Here is a 20,160-nt window from a genome sequence, read left to right as displayed (position 1 = left end):
ATAGGCAGCAATTTTTGTTTAATTGGAAACAGTAGGAGTTCCTTATTAAGGAGCATGTTATTCCCTCCACTAAGCAGATTTCTGCTGGGAAGGCAAAGGAGTAAGCACAGCTCAGATGTCCCCATGCCTGCAGGCCACAGTCCCTGTGCAGCAGGGGCTGGAGCCCTCCTGCCCACCAGAGTGGCCTGAGGCAGCAGGGGCAGCAGCAGGTTCTCCTGGGAAAGCAGTTACCTCTGCATGGGCAGGGAGACCTGAAGGCTCCTTTTGCTCCCAGGGACACCAGGCAAGGGCGTAAAGGGATGTGCCAACCACGTTAATTAACATTTGGGCTTCATACAGCTCAAGGACAGCACTGCTAAACTGAGCTGAAACTAGTCAGGTAGACAGGAGTGTGGAACCAGCAAGGGGAGCCTAAGGGCACTTGGCAGCTGAGGTGGCACCAGGTAAAGAGCAGCAGGAAATGCCTTCATGCTGTCTGGAAAGCTCCTGTTGATGAGTCCTGTCCTCAGACAAGGACATCTCTGCATTTCAAACAGTGGTTACTTGGCAGACCATGAGACACACCAGGCACACCAATTCCCAAATCCTCCTCTGCCTCCCTGCCCGAAGGAGATGCTCCCATGTCCTCCACACCAGGCTGACCTCAGCACCCCCAGTGTCCAGGCTGCTGTCCCAGCCCCAGCTCTGCCTGCCCCCCATGGCCCCCATGCCCCCAGGCTGCACAGCCCAGCTCTGTGCTGAACAGAGAGCACCAGCAGGGACAGCAGGGGTGACACGTGCCCTGTGATCTGCCCTTGCACACACACTGCCCCCCTCACCTGCCCTGCTGCAGCTCAGGGGCTCTCTGTGAGGCAAAGGGGATGGGCTCTGCCTCCCCAGGGCACACAAGTCCCCAGGTGAATGAGTCCCTCTGATGTGTGCTGTGCCAAGGCACCAGACTGTCACCTGGGCCCCCATCAATCTGTTAACTGCAGCCTCCATTCAACCAGTGGCACCTGGCTCCTGCATTTCAGTGTTTACAAGGAGCTCATATCCACCTTTGTGTAGTAAACCCACATTTGCTCCAATAACTGATTAAAAATAAATGTCCGGGGCATCTGGCTCACTTTCTCTTTAATTATCCAACCCAAACTTCTGTCATGAGTATCAATAAATCCCCCTCTAGCAAACCATTATTGCTCCAAGCACTACCCCCTGAACCTGACCATGACCTTAAGCTTCTTCGACCAATTTCCAAGCCTATATTTCCTAGGAATTGCACTAATCCTCATCTCAATAACATTCCCAGCTCTCTTACTGCCCTCCCTAGACAATCCATGAGTTACTAATCCAGGAGTTACCATCAGTGCTGCCCAGGTTATACACATATTGAACACACGTTCACCTGTATGGTATCTCTGCTGAGACCTGCTGGGTTAGAGAAGGTCCTACAGCAAAACTGGAGATCTTTTCCTACTGGAAATTGTATTATTAGCAGCAATTTCAGATCTCTTGCATTTTCTTTAAAGAAATTATTTCAAGAACTAGCTTGCACTGAGTTCTGTGGGAGGATTTTCTTCACAGTAACTAATTTCCTGTTTCTTCAAAAGCCTGGCAGTTTATTCTCATGCACAGCCCTGCTCTGTGCCTTGCAAGCTACATACTTGGAATTACTCCTCTTTCTGATGATTACTTAATGTAACAGTTTGCTTTTGAGGACAAAATGCTTTCTTAAGCTGTCAAGTGGCTCTTAGACAACACTACAAAAGCATGACCTATGCACCTCATAATGCATATGAATAAAAATAATTTGAGCTAGAATGAACAGGAGAAAATCCCCTTTCTATGGGCATTTTAAGGGTAGATTCTGAGATTCTGTTCTTTTTCATCACCACTACAGTAAGCTGTCTTCACTGTAAGCAAAGGGAATCTGCTCAGTTTCAATGCAATAAATCCAGAGAAGCTCCCCTCATCTATCAGCAGATACTGCCCTTAGTTTAGTGGGGTGGATCCAGGGTAAATAACTCGAGTACAAAGCTCAAAGACAGTGTCTTAGCTGGTCCTTTTTTAAAGTGCTCTCCATATTTTGGATACTGCAAGACAAACAAACAGCAAAAAAGATCAGAGCAGCCATTACCTTCTAATAAATGATGTTTTTCCACTTCCCCGGTGCCTCCAAGGCAGCCTGCAAACAGCACAGGCCTTCCAAGAGCGGCACTATTGTAATCCTCATCTCAAGAGGTCATGACAGTCCCTTGGAAACTCATTTTAAATGACATCTTGAGGTTACAACAGCAACAATATATCCCAGAAATATTCCAAACCCCGGGCAGAGCAAGCAGAGGACACAGGACTCAGCAGCAGCATGGCTGCAGAGCAGGGTGTCCCCAGCAGCCATGGAACCTGCAGGGCACTCACTATTCACTGTGCTCGGCCTGAGAGTGGTGGTGTCCCCCTAAGTGAGAGATTCTGGCAATTCTGGAAAGAGCAGAGACAACAAAAGAAAGTTTCAGGGGCTTAAGGCCTCCTGTGTGAGGGCTGAGGAGCTGCTGGAGCTCAGATCTGGAAAAAGGTGGTGGAACCCACAGCAGAGCTTTTGGATGCTCACCTAGACTGAACCCTGGGTTCAGGTTAACAAAGCACTTCCCAGTCTCTCATATCCACCTTGCTAACAGCAATGACAGAGTTGTCTGTGTCTGGCTCTTGGCAGGACATCTCTAACAGGTGAGTGCCACAGAAAATTCCCTCTGAGCCTGCTCCTCCAACAGGACAATGAAAAGGAGATAAATAATCCCTTTGTGTCTCTCTCCAGGGCATCCCTGTGCTCCTGGAAGCCAAGGGAACAGCTCAGGCTGTGACTGAGTCTGGCAGCTCCTTTTGCTGCCATACCTGCCCTGGCTCTCCAGGCTGCTCTGAGAGCAGGAGCTGCAGCACACACTGAGGGCTGTGCCCCTGCACACAGCACCTTCTGAGGGCACACACTCACTGCCACCCATGGCCCTCGCCATGCTCAGGGAGCTGTGTGCAGGTTCATAAACAGCCACCATTGGCTCAGAAATAATCACACTGATACAGCCTCTGCTGCACTTTGAATGCACCTTGCTCTCCATGCCAGGGGGCTTTGCAAGATGCAGCCCCACTGAAAGGTCTGCTTGGAAAATTACTGAGCACTCAGTCCTTCTCCTAATATCTTGTTAAAAATGGATGTTTCTAGACTGGAAAGCAAGCACACTCTGAATAAAGATCAAAGCCTTCAAAGTTGCTTTGAAAACCTTCTCAAGCAGTTGCAGCTCTATAATCCCCTGTAACAGCGAAGGCTATTCCAAAATATTTCCTAACTCATCAACAACATGAATCTGGCTTCCTCTTCACTATTAGCAGAGACTTTTGCACTGACTCTCCCCAGATAATGAGCCAAGTCAGTGACAGACCCACTGGACATAGCAGGCCAATGAAAACACCCACTCAGAACCTGGCACAAGTCAGCAGCGCAGACAGAGCCGCTGTCCCTCCTCCTCCATCCCCCAGAAAGGATGGCTCAGTGCTTTGGCCTTTGCACTCCCAAGTGCCAGGAAAGTTCTGAGGCTGGGTTTAACAGTGACAAAAAGCTGGGCCCAGGTTCAAACCCATGTGCTGATGAATATGTTCATGATTACCTAATGGCCATCAACTGGAGATGTATCATTGCTGCTGGGCACTGAGGCTGCTCTGTGTGTATATTCTGTGATTATCTTCACATCCCTCCACTTCCACCCTGAGTTCATCCACATACCCACACTGCTCATCATCTCATGCTGTATTACACAACACACTGGGCTTTTTTTCACTTGAGAAGCAAAATTAGTGTGGAATTTTAACTGCAACTATTAAGAACTTCAGAGCTTAATGTAAGAGCAACACTGTCCAGTGGTTCAGCCTAATTAAAAATAGCCTGAAGGTTTTTCTTCCTTATACTACAATGAGCTTTAAAGGGAAAAACCCTCCTCTTGCTGTCTGTGCTGCTGTTCCTGGATTAAGCAGTACTGTGCACTAGGAGGCTCACTGAGCTATCCTCATGATTAAGTTCAAGGGATTAATATTTCAGTTCAGTTGTTTTTCATTTAAACATTCTCTCCAAAGTTCATATTAACACTGACTGCTGCAAGCTTAGGCAACTCTCTAATTACCCATCAAGTTTAAATGATCCATGCAGAAAACTTTATGTCAGTGATGTCCAGCAAGCATCCCCCAATGCAAAAATTGACAAAGAAAGTAATCTCATCAAGGCAGATCAACAGGACAAAGCTGCCCAGGGCAGCCTGAACTCCTGCCTGGCACAGCACACACCCAAAGCTCACTCCAGCCTGCAGGGCAGGGATTGGCTTTAATGGGGTTTGGAGCTGCAGCCACACAAGTACAGGTGCAAACACAGCAGATGAAGGGAAGGAACTGCTGGCACCAAAGGGCATGAGATGCTTGCTCCTGACCCAGCAGGGAGCTGGGGTAATTCTAACCTGCCTCACAAAGGAGAGGTGCAAAGCTGTGTGTCAGTGGCTCAGGGCTTTCCCTGAACATCATTTCCTTTTCAATTTAAGCAAACTGCAAAGGGTGAAGGAGTCTGGGAAAAGGGTCCAGACTGCTGCTTAAAATCCAACAGCCAAGAGATAACAAGCTCCCACAGAGAAGGGCAGCTGCCTTGCTCACCTGCAGACTTTGCTCTCTCTGTACGCCCTCTGGGTGTCCCTGCAGCACTGAGCTCCCTGGGGAAGGCAAGCTGCTGCTGAGGGGGTTTCTGCCTCCTGATGCTGGTTCTGGGTGAGGAACTGCCACCCTGCTGGTGCTGCAGCCTCCTAGCCTGGTGCAGGGAGGAGCTGTGACAGAAATGTGCCCAGGGCCTGTGAGGCTGTGCTGTGGCACACTTCCCCTGGCTCTGGAAGAGCTCTTGAACACATCTCTGTGTTACAGAGACTGCCACTGGGCTCTGGGCAGCCCTGCTGCTGCCAGCCAAAGGGACACACCAATCCCTCAGGAGCCAGCAGGGGCAGGAGCAGAGGGACAGCCAATTCAATCCGCTGAGGATCAGCTCCCCTGGTGCCCCCCGAGCTCAGTGGCACAGGAAGGGCACTGTGGGCCTCCCCACAGCCCTGCAGGAACTGTGAGCTCCTCACTGTGAGCTGCTCCTGCCCCTCTCCTCCTGCGCTAACACAGTTCATCAAAGCTCAGTTCACCACAGGGTCAAGCCTGAGCTCACATGAAGCTCGTGGAACTTCACTAAGCCCTTTGCTTTTTTTTCCACTGAGAGGCATGCCATCGAAATGCCTAACATGATCCCCCTGGAGCTCCACTTTGTTTTTAATCTGATTTCATTTATGTGTATCACTATTGGTAGCTTCTCTCTTGGAAAGGTTTTGCACCATGCAAAACCTTATTTAACGAAAAAAAACACTGGCAGTAGAACAAAACCTCTTTCCATTACAAGAACTTATCTTTTTAATGCTCTATCAGTGTTTTATTATTATTTTGGTACTTGACATCTTCCAAAAGCATTAAAAAGTTCTTGAGAGGTCTTACAGCTTTACAGTGTATTCTCTGATGCCAATTCTGATCACAATCTAGCTGAAGATAAGTTTAATGAACACTAGAAAAATAAAGGCCTTTCATAAGTGATCAAGTGATTTGAAGAAGCAAAAGGGTACTTTAAAAACACGTGTTTCTCACTTTAGAGCCCTATTCTAAAAATGTGCAGAGTGCACATCTCTGCAACAGAAATTCATCTGGAACTTGGGGAGTATTTATTTCAAATCATAGTAGAAAGTATCAGAAATGAAAGAGATCATTAACTTGCAAATACACCTTTTGGAACAACAACTATAAAATGTCATCTCTTCCCCATCTCAGGGAAATCCATTTAGTATTAGAGAAATACAGACAGACATTAGATTTAGTGATGGTGAGTGAATAATAAAGTCTTCTACTACTCTAAATAACAGTAAAAAGATTATTCTGAATTAGTTACAGAAGTTATTTCTAAAAAATTCTTATCACTTATGTTATTTAAACTTTCTTACATATCAATTAGTTTGAAATAATAAGTCTTTAGGCTATCTATTAATTGCAGCGCTGTTGGCACGATCTGTGCTTAAAATTACACAATGAAAATTAAGCTAAAGCACCAAGCTGTCTTGGCTAACAAAAAAGATTTCCTCAGCCCTTTGGATAGAGCAGGAGAGAGAATGGGGGCACAGAATCCACAGGAGAACTCAGATTGCTGAGTTACAGCTCCCTCCTGCCACAGGCTGCCAGGGGCTGTGCAGGGCATGGGGTGAGAACCTGGGCTGAGGCTGCAGGGCTGCTTGTCCTGCACAGTTCCCACTGCCCTGCACAGCTCCCATTGCCCTGCACAGCTCCCATTGCCCTGCACAGCTCCCACTGCCCTGCACAGCTCCCACTGCCCTGCACAGCTCCCATTGCCCTGCACAGTTCCCACTGCTTGCCCTGCACAGTTCCCACTGCCCTGCACAGTTCCCACTGCCCTGCACAGCTCCCATTGCCCTGCACAGCTCCCATTGCCCTGCACAGCTCCCATTGCCCTGCACAGCTCCACTGCCTGCACAGCTCCCATTGCCCTGCACAGCTCCCATTGCCCTGCACAGCTCCCATTGCCCTGCTCAGCTCCCATTGCCCTGCACAGCTCCCATTGCCCTGCACAGTTCCCACTGCCCTGCACAGTTCCCATTGCCCTGCACAGTTCCCATTGCCCTGCACAGTTCCCATTGCCCTGCACAGTTCCCATTCCCCTGCACAGTTCCCATTGCCCTGCACAGCTCCCATTGCCCTGCACAGTTCCCATTGCCCTGCACAGTTCCCATTGCCTTCCATGCACAGTTCCCATTGCCCTGCACAGCTCCCATTGCTGTCCCTGCCCATTTTGCAGCCATTTCCCCATTGCTTTCCCAGCCCATTTTCCCAGTGCTGCCATGGCTGTTCCCAGGACTGAGGCAAAGGAAAGGCAGCAGCACTCAGAGCAGGAAAGCTGCTCCAGAACATTCTGCACAGGGCAGTGACAAACCCAGTGGATGGGGGATTTAGAGGGTGAAGTCACTCATTCAGAAGGCAGGGGGAGGCTGTTTGCAGAGGAATACCTGGTCCATAACCAGGAGAAGACATCAATTTTCATTTCTCCTGCTGTTATGGCTCGAGGCTCTCCAAGAAGCCTCCAACCCACGCTTTTAAGTCTGGCTGTCTCTGCAGAGCAGATCTAAGGACAGCTGAGCTCCCCTTGCCTGCTCCTCCTTGGCTTCCCAGAGAGACTGAAGCTGCCCTTTGGCACTTGTGCCATTCCTGTGGGCTGGCTCCTGCTGGCCCCTGTCACAGGCACGGCAGGCACTGCACAGCAGCACTGACCAGCACGGGGCTTTGGAAAACACCTGCCAAGGAATGGCTGCACTGTCTGCCCAAATCCCCTGTGCTTGCACTGCAGAGGGGCCAGAGAGCTGCTCCACAGATCCAGGGAATGCCATCTTCCTGCCACAGGAATTAGAATAAAAGCAGGGCGAGAAAGTTCTTTAAATCAGAGCAGCCACTGCAGCTCACCCTGTCAGCTCTGCCTGCCCCACCTGCAGCTCCCTGGCTCCTGCACTCCGTGGTTATTGCACTTTCAAATAAGGAAAGGCAGAGCATCCTCCTGCTACTATTAATGAGCTACAGGGAGGAGACAAGGGTGAGTGCTGAGTCAATCCCCTTGTGACAGGTCTGTGTGCTTATGGATGCACAGCCACACACATAAAAAAGGGAAGGCATCTGAATATTTTAAATACATCAACATAATTACTCCACTGTCATAAGCATGGGTTTTGTTGGGGAAAAAACATCATGTTACTGAAATATTCATACAAAAGATGCAGTTTGTTCAGGGAGGACAGGTACAAAGAGACCTTTGGTGAGATATTTATCAAGATTCTGTATTGTTTTTGTGATCTCCAGCACAGGGTGGAGAGGGACCTGCTCAGGGTCTCTGGGCAATGGCAGAACTGAACACAAAAGCACTCTGTGGGCACTCTCACAGATGTCTGGTGGTAAAGCTTTACTTACTTGCCCAGAAAACTTGTCCAAAAGGATTTCAGGAGGGCACAGAATATTTCAACTTTGAGCAGGCAACATCCATACTGCCAGTATGCCCTCTCTGCTGGTGACTGGGTGGGACAAGAGACACCTCTTGCCAGGAGGGATGTGGGGCTGTGAGCAGGCTCACTGCTTTTCCACATTAAACCAATCCCTGCAGGAGCCAACAGAGAGGACCCTGCCCGTGTAAACCCTCAAACATGGTTTGTGTCCCTGAACTGAATCTGCTTAAGAGCTGCAACCATTACATCGCAGCTGATCTTACAAGAAATTAACTCCAGTCTTAGAAAAAGAGATCACTTCAAAAGTAAAAAAGCTAAGCAGTAATTTAAAAATTGGAATTCATTTTCAACCAATTAGTATTTTCAAGTGGGAGCTGCAGTAGTGCCTGTCTGAATACAAATGGGAATGAAGGGTACTCCAGGCCAAGAGGGGGAGGGAACACTGCCATGGCACTGGGAGAAGTCACTGCAGAACTGATTCCCTCATGGCATGGAGAGCACCAGCCCTTGCTTGGAGTTCCAGGATCCCCTGACAGACAGACAGACAGACTGACAGTGAGGGATCACTGCCAGCAGCTCCTGCAGCTCCCGGGCTGCATTGGTGTCAAGTGCATTACTGAAAGGACAGGGAAGCATTGAATTGCTGCAACTCAATCCCATCAGAAACACCAATTTCTGAAACTTGACCTCTGCTCTGGAAACTGAACCTGCAAAATTTTCAGCAGAAAGGAGCATTTTGAGAGCAGAAATACTACAGTGAGATCTCACAGACCTATACAGCACCCTGCAGAACAAACCTGATCCCAACAGGCACCTCTGCCCTCACTAATGGGAATTATCCCAAGGAGGAGCACAGAGGAGTGACTGCAAGCTGCTTCTAGCAATTCTAACCTTCACTATCAGCAGGCTGTGAAATAATGTGCCCTGTAAGCTCCACACCATATGTTTTACTCAGGCATGAACACCTCCTGATGAAAATAAAGCTGTAGGAGAAGAGGCAGGGCAGGGCCATCCCATCCCCACAGGCCATGCAGCAGCTGAGGCTGGAGGCTGAAGTTGTGCAGAATTCTGCATGTGTGCAGCAGCTACCAAAGGACAGAATTCCAGCTTTAGGGAAAAGCACAGCTTGATCCTAGACAACACCTACGTATGGCTGAAGCCTCACTGAAAAACTCCCTCATGCACTTAAGTGTCCATTTGAAACACAGCTTAGAGATTGAGAAAAGTGCAGCAGTACTTTCTAGGTTCTGCTTTTTAGACTTCCTAAAAGCCATTCCTATTCAGCAAAAAGAAAAAGCTCAGTGCAATAGAATTAAAAAAAGGCTGCAGGATCAGACCAGACTCATAAGTCTACATTCTTTTCTTTCTGTTTCAAAAATTTATCTATTGCTGACAAAAAATGGTGAACTGGGAGTTCCTCCTGTGGCTGGCTAACATTTAGTCACTAGAGGGTTCAAACAGCTCCTGAATGAAGCTGTAATTTAGGTAATTTCTCTAGATTTCTGCATAGCTATTAGCATGCCTGAGGAGGATTCTGAGCCTCCCCTGCACAGAAATATTCTCTGAGGTGACCAGTTTTGTTCAGCCCAAAGCCAGGGCTTTACTCCACCAGAGCAGGAGCTGAGATATTCCCCTCTGGCCTGCAGGAAACATTTACTCCCTTCTTCTGCCCTGCCTTCCCTCCCTTACCCTGGTGCTTCACAGCATCCCAAATGCCCTGTCCTGTGTGTGTAACAGTGGGGTTAGAACAGAAAGGGGTGGATAAAAATGTTTCTTCCCATCATTCTCCCATTGGCTTTGGTGTGCTGGAGCTCCCTGAGTGCTCAGTGCCAATCCCCTTTGTTTCCAGGTGCCCTGAGTGACATTGCCACCCTGCACAGCTTCTCCTGGTCCTGGACACAGCCTCTGGGGCCAAGTGCTGAGAGCAGCATGAAGGAACGAAGAAGTAACTCCAGTGGTGTAAGGAGGAGTTACTTTCACTAGAGGAGGTTTTTTTCCTGGGGTCTGATTTCCTTTTAGCTGTGCTGGAGCCCAGCAACTGTGCTGGGTTCCCAGCATCCTCCCAAGATATCCTCACTTGACCCAGGCAGGTGAGATGAGGCTGGCCTCTTATTATTTAATATGTAAGTGATGCATGACAAGAGCAGAGTTAAAACAAGTTCCTCTGTTTTTTTCAAACGTTCAGGGAGCTGTTTCAAGGCAGCTCATCTCTATTCCCCTCCTCCTGCTTTTCAGGAAGGGAAGACAGCACATCCCTCAGGAGCAGAAATCAATATTCTCCTGTCACTTAAACACAAACAACAAAGAAATCCCAGTCCCCTAGCGAGCAATTGCCAGTTTAATCTTGCCATCTTCAGTAAGTCACTCCTTTGAATACTGTGGAGGTGCCAACATATTCATTATGGGCTCTGCTTTCTTTTGTCACAACCACTGTGCTCAGGAAATCCACATTTAGTTCCCTCGCCTGTGTCCAAGAGGAAAACAGCACTTCTGAAATCAGGGCCCCACCTCACAGTTTTAATCTCTAACCCTGCCACAATAGGAGAACTAAAAAATGCTTGCAATTCTGTTATCTTTAACCAGCATTGGAGAAAAATGTTCACTTCTTATGCAACAGTAAAAACCTTTAAATAAACAACAATGTGAATTAACACATGAGGAATATGGTGGGGTCTGGGTGAGCAGAGCAGGTTACTTGCAGAAAGAAAAGCCAGACAAACCAAATTTAGTCACTTCACAAACCAAACTTAGCACTTGCCGTTCTGCAAAGCCCAGGACTCTGTGTTGTGCAGGGCACAGATCCAATGTTGTTGTTGTTGTTGTCTTACTGTGAAACTTTCCTGCCTCCTTTGTGAATCCCCATGGGCAGCTCCTCACCACAGCACTGCCAGCTGACCCCAGCTGTGTCCCACCCAGCCAGCCCACCCTTCTCACACTCACTGGATGTACCTGGGCCCGTTAGGGGCAGGCTGTTTCTGATCCTTGCTAATTAGTGCAGCTGAACTCCTCAGGGCTGAGACTGCCTTCAGCACTATCTCTTATTCTGCTGCCATCCATGCTCCCACAATCAAACACCCAGAGCTGGTTCCCTCCTCCTTGCCAGTGTGTGTCCATAAACAGAGATTTGGTCAGTATTTAAAACCCCAAACAACTCCCCCAGCCAGGCTGAGAGAACAAACACAGCCCTCACTGAGAGCCATGGCAGTTCCCTCCAAACAAGCAAAGCATATCAAAGCAACCCAGGAGAAAGCAGTAGGAGTGAAACAGTAAAAAAAAATACAAAGCAAGCAGGACTCCCTGATTTAGTTGTGTCAAAGTTGTGGCTGATTGCTACCCCCAGCCCTCCTGGCATGGCTGTGTTTGCAGGAAGTTTGCTTACACATAATCATGTTTCCTGATGAACATGCCTGAAATAATGCTTCATTCCATCCCCATCTTATCATCATAAGCCCTTCCATAAAGCAATGAAGAAAACCCCCTTACTTTCACCTACTTCCATCTTTCTTCCAGGCTTTGCCTGCTTTTCCTCAATTGTCTTCTGCTCTCTTCCTCCTGCCTGAAAAATTCACCCTCTTACCTTTGAGCCTTCCCCTTTAGGCTTCACTAATCCTGTTTTACGGATCCCCATTCATCAGTTCTTTCTCCTTGTCCCCCAGTTCTTCCTCCTGCTGTGATGCCCTGGTTAATCCCATCTTTATCCCATACTCTGGTGTCCCAGATGACAAATTCCTAGTTTATCTACTTGGTCAGCTTCATCTTCAGAGGCAGCCAGAATTCCTACTTCAACACCTTTCCCCACCTCCCACTTCCACACCCAAATGCTCTCAATTCCTACCCCACGTCAACCAATCAATCAATGAATCAATCAATCAATGTCCTTTACCTCTTCAGAGAGACTGCACAGTGCCTGGTGCTGTGATCTGACAGTACTGCAGCTACTGTGAGCAGAGAACAGAGCACATTGCCATGAGCCCAGGGCTGTGGAGGAAAGCTGGGATGCTCATGCTGTTACACACAGCCCCTGCTGGCTGCACTGAGGGGCAGAAGCAGCAATCCATCAAACAGGCAGGGGGAGATGATGGGGTGGGGATGACCCGAGAAGGCACAAATCGGTCTCAAGGGATGTCATGGTCAGGGGCAGCTCGTGTTATGCAGCTAGCAGGTAAAAATCAGGGCTGGGATTGCTCAAAGGCTTCAGAAAAACCACCAGGCAGTTAATTGTGGATGGTCCTGACTCGGTTTTGACATGTAAAATGAAAACAACATCAGCATTACTGGATAAAAAGGGGAATTTTTCACTCACTTTCACTATAGTCTCATATTCCATTTCTACTTCTGTTTTTCCTCTACTTCTTGTTCTTCTATGCTCTTTAAAACAAAACCAAGGATCATTTCAATTTGAGGTGATTAACAGTTACTCTAAGCTGAAATGACATAATTCTGTGCAGTACAGTAAAGCAACATCTCTTTAATCTATGCACTTAATGAAAAACAAAAGATTACTTCATGCTCTGTGTGCCGGCTCATTAATATTTGACTAGGTACACATTAGTCAGAGAAACAGTCTATTTATCACAACCTGTCACTCCATGCTACAAGAGCAGTATTCCAGTGTTCCAGCTGTGCTTGAGGGAGAGATCCAGCTTTAGTTGAAGGTGCAGCTTATGCAGGATGCAAGAAGGGCCACTGCTTTCTGGGAGAGGGAAGGAAGTGTGTCTGGAGGGAAAGATGAGCATCAGCCATGCCCCTGGAGTGTGTGCTGGAAGAGACACCCTGCCCTGGACTGGGATCGTGCTGATCCATGGGCTCAGGGCAGTTTGCATGGAAAGGCCCCAGCACAGCCCCAGGTGCTCACAGGAGGGTGCTGCTCCAGCCCACGGCCCTGCAGTCAGTCTGGCAGGAGATTTGGGACGTGGTGCCCATGGAGCTGCTCCCACTGCTCCCACCTGCATCCCAAACTGCTCTTTAACTCTGGAACCTTGGCTTTGGCAGCTCAAGGAGCAGCAGCACTGTCCCAAAGGCCCTGGAGTGCTCTGGGATTGTCACATTGTCCCAAAGGCCCTGGTGAGCTCCAGAATTGTCACATTGTCCCAAAGCTCCCGGTGAGCTGACTCGCTGCATCCCACACCACTGTGAGCACCCTGAACACAAATCTTGGAGAGATCTAAGGTCTGGAGCAGACAAGTCCTGAAGGTAATCCAGCAGCAACCAAAAAGACACAAGTTTGTTCCAAAAAATGGGAGACTTTGGTTGTTGCTGAGTGCAGTCCTCAAACAGCCCTGCCCTGCCATTGGCAAGTGGCTGCAGCTTGCTCCCTTCTCTGTTGAGCTAAATTATTGTGGTAGCTGTCTTGTTTCACTCTAAAACCAGTGTTACTTCAGCAATAAGTGATTTACTGCTCCACAGGGTAACAATTGCATGAGTCTATCACTGAACTTGGTTCTGCTTGCAGAAGTTAAATCACAGCTCTGTCATGACAAGGCTGGTGCCACCAAGGTCTTGACTTCCCACATCATTATAATTTATACTTTATCCTGTATTCTGGACAGCTTTGTGTCTGCACTGTCCAGCAGCCAGAGCTGCAGTGGCACCCCTGTCACACACAGGGGACACACAGGTGACAGCCAGCCATGGAACAACTGCATGTGAGCTCACTGAGGTCACCTGTGCTTGGGCTTAGGTGTCACGTTTGTTTTGAATGAAACTGAAGATGGAAACCTTTAAAAAGAAATACAAACAGACAATAACACAAAATAAAGCTTCTCATTTAAAATGTAAAGATGAAATAGCTTAGAAACCGAGGTAGTACTCTGAATATTTGTTACAAAACGTTTCCTCCCAAAGCATTTTCTTAAACTGAACACAATTATTGAGTCACTTCCTTGGTAATGGGTGAAGAAGCAGAACAATATGTCTGAGCACTGTGTCCTCATGCTACTTCCATGCAGATTGATAAATCCCTTCTAATTGAGTCACAATGCAGGCAGGAAACACCATTAGCTAACAACTGGCTGGATTTGATTGAAATGTGTGCAAGGGAACCTCTGCCACCTTCTCATGCCGATGTGCAGCAATGAAATGATGCAGAAATGACTGTTGTTTATGTTCTCCTTGCAGCCTCTGTCACTGTGGCAGCAGTGGGCTGTGAAGCTGTGGCATGGGCACTGACACGAAGGGTGTTAGGGACACGTGTGGGGCAGAGGATGCTCAGGAAATGGGTGCCACTGTGCACCATCTTGACATGCAAAATGAACCTAAAATAGTAGCTGAGGAAGCAGAAGGTGACAGTTTGTAGCAGCAAAGAAGGTGAAATGTAAAGTGAAATAAGATGAAATGCAAAGTGAAATAAGAAAGCAACTTAATTTTGCACAGTTCCTTATCCCTCCTCCTGATGCACTTCATTTTCCTGCCCCTTTGATCCATGCACCTCACTGGTTCTGTGCTCCCACTGACAGACAAATCAGATAAAGCAACTCACAGAAAATTGGCAATTTGTACTACATTACGTGTAACTTTGCAGCACAAACACATTTTGTTGCTGGGGATGTTGGCCTAGTTACTTCAGTGAGGTTTGTAACTACTGAAAGCAGGTTAAGATTGGATTAAAAATTCCCTTAAAACCAGTCTTGGAAAACACTACCAAGCATCCTCGTGCTAAATTTCTTAGTTTGTGCAACATGAACACTTTTCCTTTCTTCTGGCACCGTTTTTAGCCAGCCTCCCTGTTAAAGAGCACATTTTGCTTTGGGCAAAGGTCTGTGCACTTTGTGTGTTGTGCTCACACACCAGGATTTGGGTGTGCAAAGGAGGCACCCATCTGCCAATATCCAGCTTTACCTACCTGCAGGATGAACATCAGAAATAAGTAAACATTTCAACAAAAAGCAACATTCAAACTTGGTAACAAACCCCCCCTACTTAACCAAAGTGAGGAATTTCCCCTTGATTATGTACCAAAACACAGTCCATGGGAAGTGACAGAGATATCTGGGTAGCATGAGCTCCACAGGCAGAGGAAACCGAGGGTTACCAGGTATAACTGCTCAGCTGTGAGCAAACCCCTCAAACCTCTGTTTGTTATGGAGCTTTTAGCAATATAATCTGTGCCCTTGCACCCTGGGATGCTCCCGATCCAGGAGATGGAGGTGCAGCAGACAGACAGACAGACATCAGATATTTACCACAGCTGCTCTGGGAGCTCCAGGCGTGGCCTTGCAGTGTAAGAAGGAGAAAGTCAGAGAGAAACACAGGGATTAAAACAAACACTGAATTTTTCAAGCTCTTCTCTATTCTGATGGTCGTGACTGTACTTGCAAAATTGCCTGGTTTTGAAAATGCCTGAGCAACTTCTTGATTGTGGTGTGAGCTGAACCTTTGTGCTTGTACAGACATTGCATCAAGCAGCTCCTGGTGAAATCTCTGACACACAGGTAGTAAAGCACAGAAAATACACACACTTTCCCAAATCAGAAAGCAGCCATGTATCCGTTGCTTTTGTTAGTGCTGAGACAACATTTTAGGGGAGACACACACAGAAACCAGATGTAGAAGAACACCAATGACAAGGGGAAGGGATAAAACATTATCTGCTATTCACAGTCACTGCCTACCTAATGCTGGTTTGCCAGAAGCTTTCTGGAGACACCAGAAAGTCCAGAAATCAATCCAGCAAATGTTTAAGCTTTTAAAATACTGAAGCTGAATATAATCTGGTTTATCTGATGGTCCTGGATGTGTCCTCACTTGTGCAAAGGGCCACCAAAAAAGCTGCACCTTACATTTCTGGTTTCTAAGCTGCCATGAAAAGCTGGGTTGTGTTCTGTTATTGTGCCATTCCTGTAAAGAACTACTGCCATAATTAGCCAGGATTTCTCTTCTTGCTGGCACAGACTCTTGTCAGTGCCCACATAAATTGTGCTGATCTAACACCCCCAGCCAGCTCTTGTTAACGTGGCTGTTCTTCACAATTATCCATTAATGACCCTTAAAGCCACAATGAAGAAATGTGTTTGAGGAGAAGGGAAAGGAGACAGTGCTTGTCCCAAGAGGAGAAGGGAAAGGAGACAGTGCTGTCCCAAGAGCTGCCTCACAGCACAGCTCCCTCAGGAATTCCCAAGCTCTCAGCTGCTCACACACTCACACCTGCTGCCTCTGCAGGCACCTGCAGGCTCTTCCCTGACCTCAGTGCCTTTATTCTGCAGGCTGTGAAACCCAGTTATATTCAGTTATATTCTCATTTTCCACAGCAGATCCTTCACACCCCTGTCACAGACACAGCATGGATCTGGGTTGCTTTTCAATTGATCCAAGACTGACTGTGCAGCAGGCAGAGGAGGAAATGCAGGAGGAAGAGCTTGGTCCTGGCTTTGATGGCACTCAGTGAAACAAACAAACAAAGAAATCAGATTAATTCTAGTGCATGTCAGTGAGAATGCCTGCTTTAACAGCAGCATGTGTGGAACCCACCCTGTGCAATCCCACCCTTCAGTTACACACACAGACCCCAGCTGCAGCAAGAACAGTGTTCAGATGCACTCCTGTTTCTCATCCTGGGCAAAGAACATTCCCTTCCTGCTTCATATTGACTATTTCGGATATAACCCTTAAAAAAATCCACTGCAATTATACAGCAGCTCCATAAATGCCAGCAGATTAAGTCAGAATATGCATCTTTCAGCTCAAAACAAAACTCCAAACCTCAACACAAGGTCCAAGCAGAGCATCACTGAAATTCTGTCTGTACAAAACATTTTATTTATCACCTTTACCATCTGTGGCATAACATTCACTAACTGTAAGCTAGACAGAGATCAAGAGAATGGACTTCATTTCTCAGAAATGTATTTCCATTAATACAATGAGTGTTAGAGAGAGAAAGTCCAGTCTGGCACTCTGACCATCTGCAAAACTGCATGAAATACCAGTCACTGATTCACATTTTAATACAATTAGAAGCTGAAAGCGACAGCACGGTCTTGTCTCACAGACAAGCATGATGGCTTAGGCAATTTCAGAGTCTCCTCTGTATTAAACAGAGCAGATTGCAGAGTTTTCTCTGCAGCAAAAGGAGCTTTATTTCCTAAGAACATTCAAAATCCAAATCCTTTCCCTAATGAAGTGTCAGATGAAAGGACCTCCTTCACAAACACATCAAGAAAATGCCATCTCCCAGAATTTCATTAAACATTAAATGGCTGTGAATTAACAAGCAAAAAATGTTGATTTTTTTGACAAATTGTTATTAGTTCCATTTACTAGCTAGGACAGAATACATATGACAATTAGTTCTTCAAATGACTGCATGGGGGAAATCCCTTCTGTCCTGATGCTCTGTACTTTATGATAAGCTCATTTGTTTGTGTCTAAGAGCAGATTCTCAGCTTCATTCCTTTCTGAAACCAAAGTTAGCCTCACACAGATAATGGAGCTGCTGCTAATAAAGCCAAGATGTCTGAACATCAATTTGCTGAATGGAAAATCCTGCTTATTTTGAGCTAATTCAGTACAGCAGTACCTGCTTAAGATCAATTGGCAGCAGACTATTTCCTATTTATTGCTAATTAAAATCACGGATTTCCTGTTCCAAACAGCATAAAGCCTGAAAAATTAGCTGCAGCCCGGAGTGCTATTGACTCAGCTGGGGCAGGAGATGTAGATTTACCATCCCATTGCAGGGTTTGTAAGAGCAGCGCTCTCAGGCATGACAAGGCAGCAGAGGGAGCTCAGGTGCGAGGCAAGCTCTGAGATTTGTCTCTCCAGGCTGTGGGGTGCACAATGGCTCAGCTGTGCCTTCCTGCCCAGCCTGGGGCACCCCAGCACGCAGCCTGCAGCCCTCCCTGGGCACACTGAACCTGAGCCCTTCCTGCCCTGCAGAGAATAATACTGCAGCTGAGTGCCAGGGCATATCTGCAGTGCCATCTGGGCTAAACCTCCCCCGCCCACCCTGCTCCTGTCACTCCACACTGAAATGTTCCCAACCGATTGTGCTGGGCACAAACACGGCCATTCTTTCTCTTCTGGAACACAGGCCAGCCAGGAAAGCACACAGCCTTGGGAACAGCATGACAAATGGAAATATTGGAGTGGTCCTGAACTGAGGATGATCCCACCCAGTGCTTTCAGCATTGCCCAGAGCATTCAGTCCCTGGGATGTGAGACTCCTGAACTGCTTAGTTCCCAGGAGAGCAGCACCTGCTGGGCTCCACTGTGGTGGCACCAAACTTGAGAGGGCACAGACAAGGCCTGTGCCATCCTGGGGTGGCACTGAACTTCAGAGGGCACAGACGAGGGCTGTGCCATCCTGTGGTGGCACCAAACTTCAGAGGGCACAGACGAGGGCTGTGCCATCCTGTGGTGGCACCAAACTTCAGAGGGCAGACAAGGGCTGTGCCATCCCTGTCTCCCTAATCCACATGAACTGACACAAGATGCACTTAGAGCAGGAAAATGCCTATTAATAAATCAACCCCTCTGCTTTTTTTACCCCTCCAAAAATCTCTGCCTCATTCCCACATCAAAAGCCTGAAACCTGCTCAGGCTCATCTTGGGTGATTTAATCAACCTCAGCAGTCTGGGCTGCATTTCCACCATGGCAGAAGTGACCCAGAAAGGTAGAACTCTCCAGGAAGGAGCCCTGCATCTCTCCTGAGCTTTGACCAGCCAGGCGCCAACAAATGCTTCTTTACTGGCACCCAATCCTCAGTGGGACAGGGATACACCTCCTTCACAGTTCCATCTCACACCCCCAGGTAACTAGGTGCCTGAGCACTGCACATGTGGACAGGTTAGAACTCCAACCATTCATTTTTGTTACTGTTATCCTTTGTTTCTCAAGTTTTTGAAGGATGCCAAAGGTCATTCTGGAGGATCTGGTCAGGAGATAACATTCAAAAGCAATTATTAGAGTCTGACTTTGTTACTAGCATTTTCTTGGACACCCCAAAAATACTTCTTCAAACAGCTTCCCCAGTCAGTCTTCTATTCATTTCTCTGGTAGATTTTTTTTAAACAGTGCTTGGTGATAGCAATAGCATGGCAGAAAACAGAATAGGTGTATAATTAATGAAATAATTGTGTTGAATGTATATTCAGTACTTTAAGTAAGTGAGAAGTACTTCAAGTTGTCTTCCATGTTGCTCAAATACTTCTAGAATTGTTTTGGTTGGAAACTATGTTTAAAAAGCAACTGGGCAGGGACTGTCTGTTTGTGACAGGCCCCTGCAGAACCACCCAAGGGTTTTAGGGTCTCTGTTCCTGCACTAAGCTCAATAACACTTATTCTATCTGCATTTCTTATTAAAAGGATGCAATCAAATTAATAATGACAAATATAAATATTAATGTGTTGATATTTAGATGATAAAATGTAGTTTTGTTGTTCAGAGAAATAAGCTGCTCCTTTTTTCTGCTGGCTTGAAACAGCCCTTTGTTTATCTTCATCTTGTTTTCCAACATAACTTATTTATTTACAGCATGTCAAGGGAGAAACCTAATTTCTAAGGACATTTTCCAATTAACTTTCCTAATTAAAAGTTAGACTGAATTGGTTTGTAAATGGCATGATGTAAAGCCCCCAGAATGAACAGATTCTGGGAAGTGACTGAGAATGCCCCTCCCCAGGCAGGATGGGAAATGCTGCCCCTGTTCCCTGTGCAGGTGTCCCAGACCTCGCCTGGATTCTGAGCTGCCTGATTGGATCAATGCCATTTGCCCCCAGAGGCTGTACATGGCCAGGGAATGCTGCTGCCCTGGGCTCCTGGTAGTGCTCACAGGGAGTTTGCACCCAGCCTGGCTTTAGGGGGGTTTGAGCCTGCTCTGGATGGGAATCTGCACCAAGAGTCTCTGCCGTGATCCAGCTCCATGGATTTCTGCAGGAGTCCAGGGCCAGCCCAGGGAATGCTGCTGCCCTTGGTTCCCAGTGCTCACAGGGAGTTTGCACCCAGCCTTGTTTTAGGGGGTTCTGAGCCTGCTCTGGATGGGAATCTGCACCAAGAGTCTCTGCCGTGACCCAGCTCCATGGATTTCTGCAGGAGTGCAGGCACAGCCCAGGGAGTGCTGCTGCCCTTGGTTCCCAGTGCTC

General features: G+C 47.4%; 1 protein-coding gene across 3 annotated transcripts in view; it reads right to left on the bottom strand.

Moving 5' to 3' along the window:
- Positions 1-20,160, bottom strand: part of PLCB1 (phospholipase C beta 1) — a 303,607-nt gene that overhangs the window by 36,534 nt on the left and 246,913 nt on the right. The window contains exon 32 of one of the 3 annotated variants that reach the window (XM_064709815.1): positions 12,385-12,449. The exons of the other annotated variants lie outside the window; for them this stretch is intronic. Within the exon in view, the coding sequence (XP_064565885.1) occupies positions 12,411-12,449 (39 nt within the window). The 3' untranslated portion in view covers positions 12,385-12,410. The remainder of the gene's footprint in view (positions 1-12,384; positions 12,450-20,160) is intronic. 3 annotated transcript variants of the gene reach the window in all.

This window comes from Zonotrichia leucophrys, chromosome 3 (genome assembly GCF_028769735.1).
Source record: "Zonotrichia leucophrys gambelii isolate GWCS_2022_RI chromosome 3, RI_Zleu_2.0, whole genome shotgun sequence".
Lineage (NCBI taxonomy): Eukaryota > Metazoa > Chordata > Aves > Passeriformes > Passerellidae > Zonotrichia > Zonotrichia leucophrys.
This window is presented reverse-complemented; position numbering and strand designations above follow the sequence as displayed.